Source organism: Zootoca vivipara, chromosome 2 (genome assembly GCF_963506605.1).
Source record: "Zootoca vivipara chromosome 2, rZooViv1.1, whole genome shotgun sequence".
Taxonomy (NCBI): Eukaryota; Metazoa; Chordata; class Lepidosauria; order Squamata; family Lacertidae; genus Zootoca; species Zootoca vivipara.
In genome coordinates, this window is record NC_083277.1 from 122,690,726 (window position 1) to 122,709,621 (window position 18,896).

The 18,896-nt window shown below is 43.3% G+C and overlaps 1 protein-coding gene across 1 annotated transcript in view; it reads right to left on the minus strand.

Moving 5' to 3' along the window:
- EIF4B (eukaryotic translation initiation factor 4B) overlaps positions 1-17,943 on the minus strand; it is a 32,555-nt gene extending 14,612 nt beyond the window's left edge. The window contains exons 1-6 of the mRNA XM_035101883.2: positions 17,834-17,943; positions 15,452-15,502; positions 7,467-7,598; positions 5,553-5,761; positions 3,063-3,179; positions 241-295 (exon numbers count right to left, since the gene is read on the minus strand). Coding sequence (XP_034957774.1) covers positions 241-295; positions 3,063-3,179; positions 5,553-5,761; positions 7,467-7,598; positions 15,452-15,502; positions 17,834-17,846 — 577 coding nt within the window. The 5' untranslated portion in view covers positions 17,847-17,943. The remainder of the gene's footprint in view (positions 1-240; positions 296-3,062; positions 3,180-5,552; positions 5,762-7,466; positions 7,599-15,451; positions 15,503-17,833) is intronic.
- Between the last annotated feature and the right edge of the window lie 953 nt (positions 17,944-18,896).

Genomic DNA, 18,896 nt, shown 5'->3' on the forward strand with positions numbered 1-18,896 from the left:
CTGCAATACTTTGTACCTTTTGCAATTTGCACTGTCGGACCCAACAAGATCAAGTCAAAAGTACTGTGAAGGTAAAGCTCATAAGGCCTTTAGCTCTCCTTGTCAATTTAATCCTTACACAGAAAAGACTTGCTAGTAAGTGGGGTACACTTAGTAGTTTCACAGCTTTATTTTGCAGCCTTTGTGTATAAAATTTAGCTGGTACAAGATGACCTCTTTTCACAGAGCCATAGCACTTACCTTTATCCTGAGCTTGATCAGCAATATCCACTCGTATTCTCCTGTTCCCTAGAGACTGAACATACAGTGGAACATTAGCATTTTAAAGCCCAATTTTTTTTAACTTGTACAGCAAGTTCAAGGTTATATCTGACCAACGCATGTATGGTAGAATTGCTTTGTAAATGGATGTGTCAATCACTTTAACACATGGAAAAAAGGATGCTCACAGTATTGTTATTTATTAAACTGACTAAAGGTGACTTAGCATAAAAAAGAAACTTCTGAGACATTCATATTTTTAAAAGGTAAGATTAAAACACCCCACCCACTAAAAGAGGCCACAGATTGCTAAAGCCAAAGACCTGGCAGAAAAGAAATATTTTTGCCTGGCATCCCCAGGTATGTAATGATGGAATCAGGGACTCCTTCCTGGGGAGAGCATTCCACAAAAGGGTAGCAAATAAAAAAACAATGCCCACTGGACTCTATCGCTCAGGTTCCTGATGTACAATTGTAGAACTTCACTTGTGCCAATGTATCTCGATGACAGAGGACAAGATGGTTGGACAGTGTTCTCGAAGCTACGAACATGAGTTTGACCAAACTGCGGGAGGCAGTGGAAGACAGGAGTGCCTGGTGTGCTCTGGTCCATGAGGTCACGAAGAGTCGGACACGACTAAACGACAACAACTGGGATTCAACATGGAAACAGGGTGAGCCTAAGAATAACTTCGTTCATGTGTTCTCTCTAATGTGAAGGGTCATGGAATTTTAAGATGCCTGATGGAGTTAAACTCAATCAAAACAAGGCCTGGATCTTTTGCTCTGTCTTTCACATGACTAGAGAAGATTATGTTTATGGCCCAAGAAAAGTCTCCAGTCTTGGAAATAGGTTGGCACAGAGTATTAAAAGCTTCTTCATCCAAGAGTGTATCCGGTGCTTCTGCTTGTGTATCAGACTTCTGCTTGTACAGTGGAACTTCCTCTTCCTCTCTCCCCACTGCACCCTCAATATTTGCAGCAACAAATATAATTGCTTATTTTAAGCTGCCAAGCTGTCACAAACCCCCTTAACAGTTTACAGATTTACTTTCCTGTACCTATTATAGCTTTGTCCTTTGCAAGTTTAATTTTTTTTGTTGAGGCAGGAAAATGGTTTGGGTGCTTTCAGGTGGCACTGTCTAGACTTCAGAGGCAGGATCACTTGCCAAGTATCTAAGATTGCCAGAATAATCTACTTAACATAGCTAAGGCAGGAGAGCAACCATCTGAAAATGCTTTTTGCTGCAGGATAGTAACACTTTTTATCGGGCTTGTCTGAGGAAACGGAGTCCAGTTTCTTGACCCAAGTTGCTTGAGACTTGAGTCATGCCAATCAGAACAGGACAGACAACTGCTGTCCTTAAATACTTCAACAGACAGCCCTGAAGATATAAAATTGTGCCTAACTTGAACTGCTGGATATCAATGTGTTCAGAATCAATGTGGCTGCATTTGGCTGCGTCCAACTTCTCAGAAGCCAATCGGAGATAATCAAAGGCAGTCCATTTCAGATGTACACCATGCATCTTCTGAAGTAGTCATTTTTTACCAAAATAAGTATATACCAAAGTATATACCAAAATAAGTATACATGAGGTAAGGTAAGGTAAGGTAAAGGTAAATGACCCCTGGATGGTAGAGTCCAGTCAATGGCTATGGGGTTGTGGCACTCATCTCGCTTCAGGCCAAGGGAGCCAGCATTTGTCCACAGACAGCTTTCTGGATCATGTGGCCAGCATGACTAAACAGCTTCTGGCACAATGGAACACCATGATGGAAGCCAGAGCGCATGGAAATGTCGTTTACCTTCCCACCACAGCAGTGCCTATTTATCTATTTGCACTGGTATGCTTCTGAACTGCTAGGTTGGCAGAAGCTGGGACAGAGCAATGAGAGCTCACCACTGTTGTGCAAATTCAAACCATCAACATTCCAATCGGCAAGCCCAAGGGACTCAGTGGTTTAGACCACAGGGCCACCTGTGTCCCTAAAGTACCCCCTATTAAGATACTTTCTTTCCAGCACTGCTACCAAATAAAGAATGCATTCTTCCAAAAACACGTTGGAGTCCTCTGTGCATCCTGCAGAAATCTGAGTAACTGGCATTGGCCCTAGATGAACAGGTTTCCTGCCCTTAAACTTGCAGTCTGCAAACATTAGGAAAATAAAATTTCTAGGGAGTGCAACTGTAGAGCCTTAAGAAACTTTACTCTGGCAATCCAGATCCTTGCCAACTCCTGCAAAGGGTTAATCCCCTGAAAACAGTCTTTTAGCTCAAATTATTGCATTTAATGATCTAGCAGCAGAAGACTCTCAGAGGAGGACCTCAGTGTCTGGGCTGAGTGATGGGAGTGGAGACGCTCCTTCAGGTATACTGGACTGAGTCCATTTAGGACTTTAAAGGTCAGCACAAACACTTTGAATTGTGCTTGAAAACACACTGGAAACGTACTTAATCATACGTGGATAGGTTTTGCAAGCAGCAACATGGTTGGGCAGCCTGCATAATCTGCCTTCATCCTCTGGTTATTTTTAGAAACATACTGCCTTTTGTGCCCTGAGAGTTTCACATCAGCTGACAGAAATGCACCAGATCCTGTTACAGGTTATCTCTTTCAATGGTTCTTTCCTCTCTAACCCAGACATAGATATACCTGCAAAGTGAAGTACTTTCTATGCATCATTACTTCAATCAAGTTTTCAAGAGTTTTGCTCCTTTGAATTTTCTCTCCACCCCAGAGGCTGGGCTACATCAAGCCAAGGGATATGACTACATTTCTTGGCAGATTTCAACTCACCTCTTCATTGAGGCTCAAAGCACGGAGCATGGAGTCCAGGTCTTCAAACTCAGCATATCCAAATCCTTTCAACCTCTCTGGATTACTAGGCTCCCGTGGTAAACGAACAGCACTTATCTGCAGTTGAGTGAGAGGCAAAAATATTTTAAGTAACCATCTTCCCAGAAGGAAGATGCAGTGGTAATCTCCAGGTGCTATGCTCCACCCACTGTACTTATTTAAGGACATTTTCATGCCACCCTTCACCCTTAGGGTGGCCTTTATAAAATACAAAGTTGCATAACTTGCAAGCAATTGAAATTCAGGATTAATGTCCTTGGGCTTCATTCATTTGTTTGTTAAATGTGTATCCCACCTTTCCACTATATGGTGCTTGTAAATACAGAAAAACACAAACAAATAATGTTATTTCATTTATTTCATAAAACTTATATACTGCTGATAGTAAGAAAAAACCCCTCAAAGCAGTTAGAAAAAAACCTTTAAAAAAATAGTAATAGCAATAAGGGCACTTGAAAAGAGAAAGGCAGGAGTGGACGCAGGTGATAGATTTTCACTCTTTAAATCAGACCACATAATATACTCTGGTGTTTCACACCAACAGAATGATTATCCTAACTCTTTGATTCTACACACACATCACTAACACCAATTATTGTTTCTGTTTCCCTTATAAGCTGGCATTGAAACACTGGAGGAACACACCTTTTACTGCACACTATTAGCGACCAACTAATATCTGAAGAAGTGTGCATGCACACGAAAGCTCATACCAATGACAAACTTAGTTGGTCTCTAAGGTGCTACTGGAAGGAATTTTTTCAATTTTGTTTCGAGCACACTATTATGCAACTTAAATGGGCCTTAACCTCAGCTAAGTGTATACAGGACTGCAGTCTTAACCATCCTGATTTCAATAAAGGCTGCATGCTTAAAAAGATGCTAACTTTATTCTAGGTCAGGAGTACTCAGAAGGTAGATTGGAACCAACCAGCAGATCACTTGAAGCTAATACATTTCTATTTACACTGCACATTCGTTGCTATGATAGCAGAAATCAAAGCTACCAAATATATATTTAGACTAATGGCTAGCAGGGAAGAATCTTCATCAGCTTTTGACCACCACGGGACAGTTAGATCTTTCTTGGAGCTTGACTCAAGATAGGTGTAACAACAAAGAAGATCAATGATGCTTTCCTTTAATGTACAGGAAGTTCCTCACAACATCAAATGCAGTTTCATCGCACCTGTCTTGTTTCTCTTTAAGCCCCAAGCTATGTACATCATTTCAAAACAAGAGGCTTGTCTGCTGGGAATTGTGATCTGTCTTTCCAGCATGCTAAATCACTAGAGGTACAATTCCCAAACCCTGTTACAAGAGAAACACTCATGTGCTGTGTGAAATAGCAGTTCACATGAATCCTGAGCACACCTCACAAAAACTGCCTGTTGCATCTCTTCACAATTTACTGTTCTGGCCTTGCCTCCTTCCAATCTAAATTCTGTTCAAGTTGGGGGAGAGGAGAACCAGACTCCTGAAGCACAGTGTCACTACTACTCTGACATCAGGGCAGAAAAATAAACACACAAAGTCTAAGTTCCTTGAAGGTAGAGTGGTTCTTGCTGGTACATCTTCAGGTGCACAAATGATATCTATTTCCATATTTTTTTAAAGGAGGCGTTACAGGCATACCCTTGCTTTATTGCACTTTGCAGATGTTGCTCCTTACAAGAATGTGGGTGCAGCTGCAGGAAGGAAGGAAGGAAACCCCCCGGTGCTGGTGCCACCACCCCTCCTCTTCTAGCCATGGGAGTGGAGCGGGCTGGAGACAGGTTTTTCTCCTCCTACCCCTGCAACTGGGGTGGGGTGGCTTAATAGACTACAGTATAAACATAACTTTGATATGCACTGGGATACCTTAAAAATTGTGTGACTTGCTTTATTGCGGTGGCCTGGAACTGAATCCATAATATTTCTGAGCTATGCCTGTACCTGCCAGATGTTTGGACACCAGAACCCTGACCAATCACCACTATTTTAAGGGGTGGCTTCCTGCTTTGGGCTAACCAGAAGCAGAAAACTACTCTTTACAATTGAGAGGTTTATGTAGCATAAAGCTATTTGAAAATAGTAGATTTGGGTCTGTTGCTGCCTTCCAAACTGTAAGGTATTGAGAAGCTAGAAACAATATAAAAATCCAGATCATTCTTCTCACTTTATAAAGCGCTCTTCACTTCATCAAAGAGGCCTGGAATTTCTACCAACTGCTAGGGAAACTCCTGTGGAGTTTCATACCAGAAAATCATCTTTAAAGACAAGGCGTATGCGGAGTTTCTCTTGACATTACCATTTTCACACAGCTTAAGATAATGCTGCTATCCTCTCAAGGTGACACAAAAAATACCTAGATTCTTATTGAATGCTTTCGCTGGATTCCATGTGGCACTACCAGAACGTGAACCTTAAAGCTACCCATGAAATACTCACATTAAGCCCTCTGAAGAAGTCCTTGATGGACTCTTCTGATACATCATAGGGCAGGTTTCCCAGAAAGGCAGTGTAGGGGGGTGACTTTGGGAGACGGCTTCTGTCAATATTGGGCTCCCGAGCTGCCCGAGGTGCAGTAGGCAGGATGGAACGGTCAATTGGAGGGGCTCGGTAAACATCATCATCGTTGCTATGCCAGGTGGTAGAAACTAGGAGAGAAAAGTGTTACACATTAGCAAACACACACAGCATTTACAATGAACAGCAAAGCGTATCCAGCCTCCATTTGACTTGTCGGCAGCGAGGCAAGTATAGGGATTGGTCACTATTAGACAAGAGGACCACCTCCACAAACCTCCACAAATGGGTAGAGGAGGGCAACCAAAATGGTCAAAGGACTGGAAACAATGCCTTATGAGGAACGGCTTAGGGAGCTGGGCATGTTTAGCCTGGAGAAGAGAAGGTTAAGGGGTGATATGATAGCCATGTTCAAATATATAAAAGGATGTCATATAGAGGAGGGAGAAAGGTTGTTTTCTGCTGCTCCAGAGAAGCGGACACAGAGCAATGGATTCAAGCTACAAGAAAGAAGATTCCACCTAAACATTAGGAAGAACTTCCTGACAGTAAGAGCTGTTTGACAGTGGAATTTGCTGCCAAGGAGTGTGGTGGAGTCTCCTTCTTTGGAGGTCTTTAAGCAGAGGCTTGACAGCCATCTGTCAGGAATGCTCTGGTGGTATTTCCTGCAGGGGGTTGGACTGGATGGCCCTTGTGGTCTCTTCCAATTCTATGATTCTACTATTCTTTTTGCAAGCAAACAACAGCCCAATAAAAATGCCATGCCACTTCATAAGCAATTTTCCACATTCTAACTCGCAGAAACACATGGAGTTGGTTCCAAACCATCCACTCAAAGAGAATGCAGGGGAAATGGTTGTTGCTACAAGGGCAAAAAAGCAGTCAACTGTCCTAAAGAGCAACTCCCTATTAGCGGCATTTGCAATGACTGCTGACAAATGTTCACTTCAAGGTGTGTAGCTGAGGGCTGTGGTGACTCTCCAACACCTTGGGAGGATCTCGGAACTGCTGTTGCAGCAATGGTGGCCCCATCATGATCACAAAGAGGTATTCTAAATGAACCAGTGCCTCCATGTGCAGGGAAAGATGCTGCAGCAACACTTCAGTCTTTTGCAACCTCAGGCTACATAATAAGGGCCCACCCTGAGTGCCACTCTCTTTGTGACTGAAGCCAAGTGACAGTCCTGCATGCTCATAAAGATTCCATGGACTGTATTTCTTAGGAAGATACACTGCTAAATGTCATTGCATGCATGCCAAAAGCCCACCAAATTAGAAATGGGGAGGGGCTTGTGATAGCTTCAGAAATACTCAGTGCTGGGGAGGAATATGGTACCTTAGCTCTGAAATTGTGTTACTTTATTAAGTGCTCCAAGCACCCCCAAAGCTCAGCGTGACAGCAGAGCTAAGACCCCAACCCCTTGGACATAAATTTTGGCTTCCTACCATGGCTGGAAATTTCCATAGCTGTCCTAGTTGACACATATATTGTTTTCTCTAATAAAAAAATTAACTACTTACCCAAAATTCATTACAAAAATGCAGCAGAGAAGCCAAGAACAAGAAACTGCTAGTATAGTCCTTCCCCAATACGGTGCCCTCCAGATGTAGGGCTGCAACCCACCATCATCCTTGACTATTAACAATGCTGACTGGGACTGACTGCAGTCCAACAACAAATGGATGACACCAGTTTGGAGGAAAGAGAGATAATAGCTGAAAAGTCAAGATTAGAAGAAACTCCAGGATGTTTCTCACTGACACCTAGAAACTGTTCAGCAGAAGCAAAGCAACCTGTCCCCCCCAAAAAACCACCATTATTATGTTTTATCTTACCATCTCCTTCCAGATCGTCCGTCTCATCTGCCCAGCTAACTGGTTTTGGAACAAAGGTGGGAGTACCACCGCCATCCTCTGCTAGAAAGTCTGTCAGAGTCAGGGTCTTCCCCTTCTTGTTCTTCTTCTTAGCTGTAAGATATAGAAAAGGTGATACAAAAGCCGCTTCAAAATGTTGGAAATCACTATTGTCCTTTACCATTCACTTGCATACACAATGCTGATCAGTCTACTACTTCTGATTTGAACACAACCAACCAAACCAACCGATCTCAAGAGACAGTAGGAACTGCCATTAAGACAGGAAGAAATTGTGTTACAAATCCACTTTTCCACTGCAACACCCCATCACACATTTCAGCACAACCAAAACATACACTTGAATTCAAACAGATTCAATTTCAAAATCAGTAGAAACCAAAGTGTTGTACAACTTCATTCCCCATCATTTTCCTGTTGTGACAGTCCCATCCATAGAATATAGTTTATAATGAGTTCTTGGTAAGTCAAGAAAGTATTGGTATTCTCTATTGTAAAAAAGGAAAGTGTTTGCAGAGAGGCATTTCATTTGGCCATTAGGAGAGAATTTCATAGGCAGGACTCCACTGCTCCCTTCTTGGGGTTCAGAGGAGCAACATTTAACAAAGGAAAGAAGCTGGCAGGATGGCCCAGAAATGGGACCAGGACAGAGAGAAGTCATCTTGGGTCCAGATTACCTGCTGAGCCAGAAGCCTACTCCCTATTCAGCTTAAGCAAAGTCACACAATGGCTTTACAAATGAGGTAAACATCAGGGAGAACTCTGTACTGTATACCTAACAAGCCTCCATGAATCCACAAACCAGAGAAAAGAACTGTTGGCCAATGCAGAGTTCTATGTAAGACCACTCTTCATAGTTCTCTGTCAATTGTATGGAACTTGTGGGAGGTCTCTTATTCTACACTGGGGGAGTTTCTGCCTCCAGTAAAACTCAAGAGAACCGTCCTAGTTCCTGGGGATCCCCAATGATAAAGAATGCTGTAGAACTTATAATAGAAAATGCTAAACACAAAGAGCACAACTGCCACTTTGTTCACCTTAATTGTTATATATTTTGATGGCACAGCAAAAATTACATTGTGGTTTTGCTTATAAGGGAATCTAGCAAAAGTCCTCTACTCAATACACAGAATGCTAGAATTAACATTCAAGATGTCAGTTGAGGGTTTAGAAAACAGTAGGAACCCCTAGAAGCTTGTTATCCAACCTAAGTGGTTTAAATTGACCTTAAATGTAGCATTAAGCAAACCCTTCCTGTAAAATGTAAGGAAGTGTAACACAAAAATTTTATCATGTACTTTCATAGATGAATAAAAATCTCATTTCTCAGATTGGATGGCCACGCTGATTTTTATAGGTGGAAAAATCACCATGAGTCAACTTCTATCACAGGATCACTATTTGTATCAAATGTGTTCCACAGAAACTCCCAGTTTTGAAATGTAATGAAGACTAATAAAAACTAAAATTCTGCAGAACACCTTTGGGATTTTACCATGTCAAAAATAAATGCAAAAATTCAACCTATTTCTAGATCTTAGGAGGAAACCTTAAAGCCTTGGCAAGGGGAACAGCACTTCCTAACAATGGTAGAAAACAGCCTACACACAGAGCAGATAACCTTCTATCCAAGAAGCATAAAATTCTTTATTCTTGGAAGTCTGCCCTTTATCTTATGTATCAGGGGTATACAACCTAAGGCCCGTGGGCCGGATGCGGCCCAATCACCTTCTCAATCCGGCCCGCGGATGGTCCAGGAATCAGCATTTTTTTACATGAGTAGAATGTGTCCTTTTATTTAAAATGCCTCTCTGGGTTATTTGTGGGGTATAGGAATTCGTTCATGTTTTCCCCCAAAATATAGTCCGGCCCACCACATGGTCTGAGGGATGGTGAACCGGCCCACGACTGAAAAAGGTTGCTGACCCCTGTGTCAGACAGACAGAATGGGAGGGTATTTGCTATGAGCTACCAGAATTTGAAACAGAGAAAAATGCTACCCTAAATGCTTTTTTAAATTGTTGTTGTTGTTATGGAAGAAAGACTAGTTTTTGAGCTTGATTATCCTATCTGAAATATTATATACCAAAGTTGTTGGCCCATACAGTGCTGCTAGAAGGCACACTTGTAAGCAGAGGAACAGCCTCTAGAAGAAGGCATCTGGAAGAACTGATACTATTGAGGCCACAGAAATGTCTTTAGGGAACATCCTTTCCAATGTAAAAGGGGCACACAGTGTTTCCTACTTCTCAGAAGAGTAATGCGCTTTCTGTTCCTTAGAAGCACAAACTCCCCCTTATGACAGGTGACTAACTGGGCCATAGTAGGATTATGCTGTCCTTGGCTGGAGGATAAAACACCCGGAGAGGGGAAAAGAGTAAGGGAGCTAAAATTGGGGGAGAGGGAGGAACGGTGGGCAAAGTCAGTTTAATTCTTTATAAGCAAGGATTTGCAAGCTTTAGCTGGCCTTGGTGGCCATGCAACAACCTGTGCTTGCCAGAAGACTTCCTGCCCACCCCAAAGGGGGATTCTTGCCTGTGATCTTATGCACCAAGTACACCTGGAGCTTAGTACTACTGCAACAGCAAGCCCCTACCTGCCTTTCCTACCGGTAGGTAGGTGGTGATGGTGGAGACAAGGCTCTGCCATACAATCTCTCTGACCTTGTACACAGCTTCTATTTGTCTCCCAGCACTACAGAAGGGCAGGAACTCTATTCAGAATAAGGGTAGACCAGGTTGGAAAGTCCCCTAGTTTGCAAAAAGAAGTATGGAAAAAGAAGTAATCTGCTACAGAGCTGGGTGGGAAGTGAAGCGGGGAGAGACTGCGTGGCCCACTCACATGACCTCTGCTCAAATCTTCCTACCTCTCCTCCACTGCAGGAAACCTACATTTATAAATTGCAGTCTTTTCATCAGCTATTAGAAAGCTCACCAAACACTGAACACAAAAAATGTTTGCAGTTTCTATCAGAAAACCATATTCTTTCATTCACCCATTTTACAGGAATGCGAGATATTTCAGCTGACCAGTGGCTTTCTGGAGGATGGCAAACCACAAGTTCTACCAGGGAAGGCTACCATCTCCAGTCTCAGGGCATTTTTTTTCTATGCAACTGAAATATTAGATAATGGATGGGTTCTGTACTAATCATTTTTCATTTCTGCAGGACTACTCAGTGTACAGAAATGTTTTACAATCCTCAACTCACTTATTCTCACAGCCTACAAGACAGTTGGGTGCAAAGATTAGGACAATGGTAGCCAGAGACCGCTTTTCACAGATTACAAGAAGAACTCTCTCAGGTCCGTCACAAAGCATACTCAACAGGAAGCTGTAGTCAGTCCTGGCTCTCCAACAAAGAAACCGTCCAATACACAGGTTTGTTTAGGGAGGCTTTTAATGTTTAATTTTAATGTTTAATAGATCACTGTGTTTTATTTTTCTGTTGGAAGCCGCCCAGAGTGGCTGGGGAAACCCTGCCAGATGGGTGGGGTATAAATAATAAATTATTTATTATTATTATTATTATTAAACCCCTATTTGTAACATTCACACCACAGTTATATACCAAAAAACATGATCTGTGCAACAGCCACAATATTTACTGATGGGGTAAGGATTTGAACTTGGGTCTCTAATAAACAAGCCCAACATTCTATTTATTACATGGAGCTGACCCACCAGCAAAAGCACTTCTCCAGTGACCACACTTGTGTTTTGTGGATCATCTAACTTTAGGCCTTTTAAATTTTACTATCATTATCTATACAGGCAGTTCTATACGTACGGGGAGGGGGGGGGGACGGAACCTTTAACAGTCCCAGCAAGAACGAATTGAGAAGCTCCAGTAGGCTGTATAGCACCATGGCCCAATAACATTCCCAGGCCGCTAGCAGGAGAAGCGATGAATAACAGAAGACTTGAAAGAAGCGATGAATAACAGAAGAATAACTATCCTAATATTTACACAGCAGCTCTATTTTATCAGCTACTATTGCACCAATGTAGGCAAATTTTGCACAACCCTTGATTTTCACTGTCCTTTCATTTACAGTGGTGCCTCGCTAGACGAATTTAATTCGTTCCACGGGTCTTTTCTTATAACGAAATATTCGTCTACTCTAGCGAATCCCATAGGAATGCATTGAATTTTTTTTGCCCATAGGAACGCATTGAATTTCAATGCATTCCTATGGGAAACCGCGATTTGCTAGACGAAGTTTTCATAAAACGAATTCGTCTAGCGAGGCAACCTCCGCTCGAAAAATCCTTTCGTTAAGTGGAAATTTCGTTAAGCAGGACATTCGTTAAGCGAGGCACCACTGTACTTACATTTACAGGTGGAACTCGGAAAATTAGAATATCGTCGAAAAGTTCATTTATTTCAGTAATGCAACTTATTTTTATTTTAACAAATGCTTTCTTTTGGAAATTCCACAGTAATAAAACAAATAGTTACAATAATACAAAAATAAACATCGCTATTACATTTCATTAATTACATTCCATTTATAATTGACCCGCCTAACGACAAATAATTACAATTACAACAAATTAAGGCTTGACATATCTTTGCTTTGCATGTCATGCATCTATTCTATTCTATCTTCACCTTTTAAATTGTGTTACTGAAATAAATGAACTTTCCGACGATATTCTAATTTTCCGAGTTTCATCTGTATATACCGTTCAAAAACAAAGTTCTCTGGGTGGCTTACAATAATGAACATATTGTTAAAACTTATCAGCCATAAAAACAAAATAATAGTGCATAATTTGAAGAAAAAAGGTAGGACATAACCTGGCATATGAATTTCCATGACTTATGATGACATCTATCCTCACTCACACGCATGCCAAGTGATGTTCTGAACAGCCACTTACTACTCACATCTTGGCAACTTATCACTGACTGCTCCGTTTTCCTTAAACCTTTGTCCTGGAGTAAAACAAGTGTGTGTGTATGTAGCCCTCGTGAACTCCCCCCTCTCAGGAACAGTCTATCTTGGAAAGAATTGTGGAGCATGAAAACAAGCAGCTTCAACTCTGCATTCATGGTTACATTACTCGGTAAAGCTGCAGCCATGATGACCAACAAGCTGGATATTTCCACTGCAATTACCAACAGTAATTGGTGAAGAAGCAACATTAAAGCATTATGATTCACTGCTGATAGGGTGATTCATTATATACCACACTCAATGCTGTTTCAAGACTACAGATTCGACTAGGGCTGGATCCTGTCCCCTACACCATCAGCAAGCAGAGAATCCTACTCCCTGTGTGAAGGCCATGGCTATGGGAAATGGACCCAATGCTATGGACTGGAAACACCTAATGCTTTTGAGCTATGGACACCCATTTAATTTACTTACTTTCTTCTGCAACCTGCATAGTAATTGGCCAATACTTGACCAAAGATAAACGGCATGGTTTTAAAATATTTGCTCCCTCCCCTCTCTTATTAAGAGTGCAAATCCTACAGTAAAGTTACAGGGTCATGTTTATCTGCCTCCACATTGTGATAATTTCAATTATGTCATCACATTGTGACTTCATTGCAAGGTTGTCAGAATATATTAAACGTACCCTTCAAACATAGGCTGCTTTGCCTACTTACAGTGAGGGAATAACAGTCTCATCATCGTTGTACTTTGGAGATGTATGTTTTTTGAGCTTCCCAAACAGACTCTCCATTTCCCAGTGACTAGAAGAGACTGGTATTCCAATGAGATCAACATGCCTGTCAGTGGAAACCTCACTGTAAAGGGTCCCATTAGAAAGAGGAAAAGCTGTGTGCTCTGTGCATATGTGAGGCTCCTGTTTTAATCACAGTCATCAAGTATAACAAACAGCAGGATTGGGAAAGACTTTATGAGAGCCTAGAAAGTTGCTACCCCTTCAGGGTAAGTACTGGACAAGGAGATTATCCGTGTCCAGTATGACAGATTTGTACAGCCCATATACTAAAACAGGACTCCAATTTAATACACAATATTTGAAATATTTAGTGTTTCAAATACAGAACATCCTTACAACAATCTTGTAAAGCTTCCTATTTTTCCAAAAACCGGTGGGGTAGGGTCAAAGTTATTTGAGGGTCAAAATTATTTGCTTGCTCATGGAAAGGCAGTATTTGAAATAGGCTATCTTACAGTAGTTCATGATGTAGTCTTGGTCACTTTTCTACACAAGCACAACTGTACTGTCAACTGTGTAGCTTAGGAAACCTCTTTGTAGCATGCAATAAAACCAGGACTTTCTGCATTGCTGTCCAAAGGCTCCAACATATAGCTCGTCCACACCACCTTTGGGATAAGAATATTCAAAAATACATCTGTGGTCCTTTCAGTTCACGGTCTTCATAAGAGTATCTACTCCAGGCTCTTTTGAGACTCCAATTTTGCCAAACAAGACCCCATTATGCCCACATTGTTTAAACCTGCAAGGCTGCTTTCATGGCATCTCTTGTTCTGAAGAACTGGGTCAGAAATTAAGACCTAAAAGCTACTGTCAAGAATAGATACAATTCCTGTAACTTAGCTGAAACGGCGGCAGCAGCCAGAGACAAAATTGCTGTTGAAATACAGTCTTCCTGTCCTATCATAACACAGCTTTATGGAACTGCTTACCAAGTTTATCAGCGGGGGCACAAAATATATGCTCATAAGGATTCTTTGAGCAAGTCACCATCTCTCAGCCTAACCCAATTTGCAGGTTTGTTCAAAGGCTAACACAAGCATATATAATCAACCCTTATACAAAGGCCTGACAATAAATATAAACTTTAAAAAAATCTAATGAATAAATGCACTACAGTATGCCAATGCAGTATGACAAAGGAATATCTACCTTTTTTAAAAAAAGAGGAAATGGGTTAGCTCTCTTTTCAATTAAGAGTGCAAGTGAAGGAAGCTTGCCAAACTTACTAGATTAATATACACTGCACTAACCTATGAAAAACAAATGCAACCAGGTTTCAAGCTCTGCTGTGTTTTCTTGCACAGCCCACTGTGTCTACACAAGATGCAGAAGATTCACAGTTGTGTAAACAGTAGTTTCAAAACTTTGGCAAGAAGGTAAATTATTTAAAGCCATCATTCCAGCTAAGACTTATAAAAACTGTGTATGTAGCTCAACCCCTTTTAAGTACCCTAGGTGCTAAAACCCCCAATCAGTTTCACAGTGGACTCAGACTTAGAGAGAATAGAATTCAATGCTGTGCTAACACAAGCATTTTTGCTTGCCAGGCTGAACGATCTCCCTTTTTCCCATCCCCCTTTTCCCATCGCATGCTGTGCTGTTCTGGGAGTTCTCTCAACCCTCCAACAGATTTGGGGGAAGCGGGGGGGGGGAGCTCTGTTACACTAGTTCTCGAAGCATTTGCAATGGTTTGTCGTACCATTAGGAGTCAAACAACAGAATGCCTGATCTCTGCAAAGACCATCCATTATGACAGAGGTGTTTCATTTCTGGCAGCAAATGTCTCAAAGTAAACTGTAGAATTGTAATGGAATTATGTCTGGTTAACTGCAATACTATAGTATCCAGCTAACAAGATACAGAAGGTGTGCCCTCCCATTTTTTACTTTAGTATTTTTAGTGCAGCTATTTGGTGCAGTCTGGTGCATTTCAAAGGCATATGGAAGTCAGCCATCATACTAAACCACTGGGAAAAAGTCATGCCTGGCAGAGATCGACCCACAACATCTAAACAGACACAAATAACTTATCACCCAAGCAGACAGACACAAAGAACACTTACACAAGAAACCTTCCCACTTTTGTTTTGAATGGAAGATGCTGCAGTGCTCCTCCCTAATTCTTAGGGATGCCCTGTGCTGTTATGTGAACCATATTCAGAGATTAAAAATATGTCACATTATCTTGGCACTCCAAAGGAAGTTCAAAAGAAAAACATGAAATACTAAAATCCTCCTCACCTTGAGCAGTCCTCGAGCTTCCATTTTCAGCAGCGGAAACCACTCCAGGAGCTAAGAAAGTGGAATGTTGAAATAAAGTAAACAAGGGAAGGGATACTCTATGCCCCCCACCAAAGACAAGCAACTGGGCTGCAAAAAGTGTAGTGTGGGAGGTAAGCTCAACATGTAATGAGAACCTAAACACCAAGGATAGGGAACCTGTTGCCTTCTGGATGTTGTGCCCTAGGGACAGGATACTGCGGAATGAATGATGCCCAGTTTCTGTATTACTGAGTGCTACTCTGTTTTTCAAATACCAGTCTGGGGGCAGAACAATCTAATATTTTCAATAATATTTGGAAAGTATCAATTTGTAAAGATCTTTTTTAATGTGGAGATAGTACAGGTGAGAAATGTGCCTGCAGAACACAGTTCCATGGAACACAGCTATCAGTGTCACCACATATCCTGTAGATGGAAGAGTTGCACCTTATGAAAAGCAAAAACAGCAAACCTGTTACCTGGCAATGGAGGGAACAAAGAGGTGCCTTTCAAAGTCAAATCAATAACCTATTCAAAGCCCATCAACTCCATCCTGAGGTGGATCTTAGGCAGATGTATTTTCCATTATCCAAGACACAAATTGGAAATGTTACACTAGAGCTTGGCAGACTATCAACACACAGAAATAAAATTAACTCTCCAACAGGAAGACACACCATGATCCATTACAAGCATCTTCTACACAGATGGCAATGTGCTATGTCCTCATAAAAATAGGGAAGTAGTGTGCAAAGAACAAGAGAAGCCTCATTTTATGTTAAAGCAGAAATGCATACAGAAAGCATAAGTAGTACCGTATCCTGTAGACCCAACTGTTCCTATGTTTCTTCCAGCAAAGACAAAGCTATGCAAGCAGCAGGAGTCAGGCCACAACAGACCCAGCATTCCAGGCATTTGATGGGTAAATCTTATATTTGAGAAATAGCTTACAACTCACAGCACACATGCAGGGGAATTAAATGGTAGACTGGGCTGCATCGCTCCAGACTGCAGGCAGGGAAAGCCATTTCTGAATCTTCCCCCATGATAAAAGATTAAATGTAAGGAAGATACTAGCATATCAGAAAGTGTTTCTAGTCCAGCCTGATTTTACGCTGTGCTCATTTTCTACTTGGGGGTGTTGTTTATAGAGGGGAATTTTATATGATCCCCTTTCCATTATGAAGGTCATTCTACCGCCTCATCCTGCTGCACTAATAGACAAAGTCAATCTTTTCAAGACTGGGGTTGTGTGAAGGAAGGGAACTAGGAAACAAAGTGGCAAAATGACTGGGCCAAACCCACACAAAACGGTACACAGCCCTATATGCCAGGTGTTATAAGGGCTGTAACAAAGCCTGGACACTTCCCTAGTATCCTGCAATGGCGTAAATAGGAATGCCATCTTGGGAAAGAGCAAGAACATGGCCTCCAGAGAAGCCAGGGGACAGAAAAGTAGGAGGCAAGAAGGTAATCATACTAGGCAATAAGATCAAGGGCCGTGAACGTGCATGGAAAACTTCTCTCCCTCATGGAGAGAGCGCAAGCCCTTTGCACGTACACTCTCAACAACCGTTACAGCAGCTCTCTGAGGCCGGCCCGTTTTCTCAATTACAAACCAGGACCGGGCAGGGGCCGAGAGTGAGATTACAGTACTTCCCCCACCCCCGCCCAGGCCATCATGTGAGCTCGTGGTCCAGGAGGGCTTCCCGATTGACCTCTCGGCTTTACTAATTCCTTTCCGGGGTGGGGGAGAAGGCAGGCAGCCAGGCGCCGGGTGGGTTCGTGGGGAAAGTGGGCCACTGAATGCCACCCGCTGCCGCGGGCGGCGGCGAGACAGGCGGAGCGGGGCGTGCAAACCCCGGCCGACGAGCTCCACGCAGCCTCCGCCACGCCACGCCCCTAGAGCACGGGCGGCGGAGAGTCAGCAAAAGCAGCACCCACGTGGGCGCCGCCCAGGTCCTTCCCTTCCCCACCTCACCAGCGCCCTGTCGCGCGCCGCCACGCCTGCGCACTGGGACGCAGCTGAAGGTACCATCTGCCGACGCCGCCCCCCCCCGTTTCCCTCCCTGACGGAGCTCGCAAGTGCGGCCCCCTCCCCCTCCCCCTCTCGCAACCCCCCCCCCCCCACCAACAGGCCGGAGCGGGAACTGCGCGAGGCCGCCGCGTTCGAAGCCGCGCGCCTGCTCAGGTCTTCGGGCAGAGAGGACGGGCGGCTCGAGGTTGAGAGCCGCCTTCTCAGGGGGACGCGCTCCCCGCTCCCGTCGCCCCGCTCCCGGCACTGGAGGGAGGCCAAGCCCGGCGCTGCCGACTGGCCTGCCTGGACCCGGAGGCCCACGCGCCCTGCCGACCGCCGCTCACCTGAGGCCGCCATGTTGGGAAGAGGGAGAGAAGGCGAAAGGGCCCGGATGCGGCCGTCACGTGATTATAGCGAAAGAGGCGCCTCCTCCTCCTCTTCCGAGAGGGGGGCGTGTCCGAAAAAAAAGAAAAGCGGAGGGAGCGGGAAGCCGACGGAGCGGGTTGGCACTGCGGTTCTCAGTCCAGGGAGGAGGCGTGGTCGCGCGGTCGGGCGTAAGCGCGAGGGAAAGCGGAGTCACGTCGAACGGAGGGGAGGCGGAGAGTTCGAGCCCCGCCGTCGGCGGCGTCTTGAGTTGGGAGGGTGTTGCGCAGCAGTGGGTGGAGGGCAGCTGTTATCGGGGTGCGGCTCGTGTTTTTGCCATTTTAAGATTCGCTTTACTGGTAAGGTGGGCCACACCTACCTACCCCTGCTACGCCTCACGACCATTGCAGGGGGTCGCACTAGACCCTCGGGGTCCTCTATGAGCCCAGTATCTATTTTGTTTAACTTATTGAATAATAATAATTATTGTTATTATTACAGTATTAAATTTGTATTCCACCTTTCACCAAAAGATCTCGGAGCAGTTCACAACATAAAAACACATAAAAACAAAAACATAATAATCCCATCCTCCCACAAACACATTTAAAAGGACATGTTTCGTTGGTGCTGCCATCGGAGCATTTTTAAATGCTGGTGTCCCCCCAGACCCCGCAATTTCCACATCAAGATGCCGGAAGTACCGGTACCAGTGGCACCCTGCAAGTAGAAAACTAGCATGCAGGAGGGTGGGGGACTTTCTCGCTGATGGTGTGCTGCTTTTGAACTTGGTGCCAGTACAGAGAACTGTAAAGTTCTCCATTAAGTTTCAGGGCTCTTGCTGAAAACTCAAGACTCCCCTGCCATATTTGGAAAAGTTATTTTTAAAAGTGGAGATGTTGAATTTTGTGTTGTTTTATGTTGTCTGCTTCATATTTTGTGCCACATAGATTTCATAGAATCATACGATTGTAGGGTTGGAAGGGATACCAACGGTCATCTGGTCCAATCCCCTACAATTCAGAAACCACTACAGTACTGTAT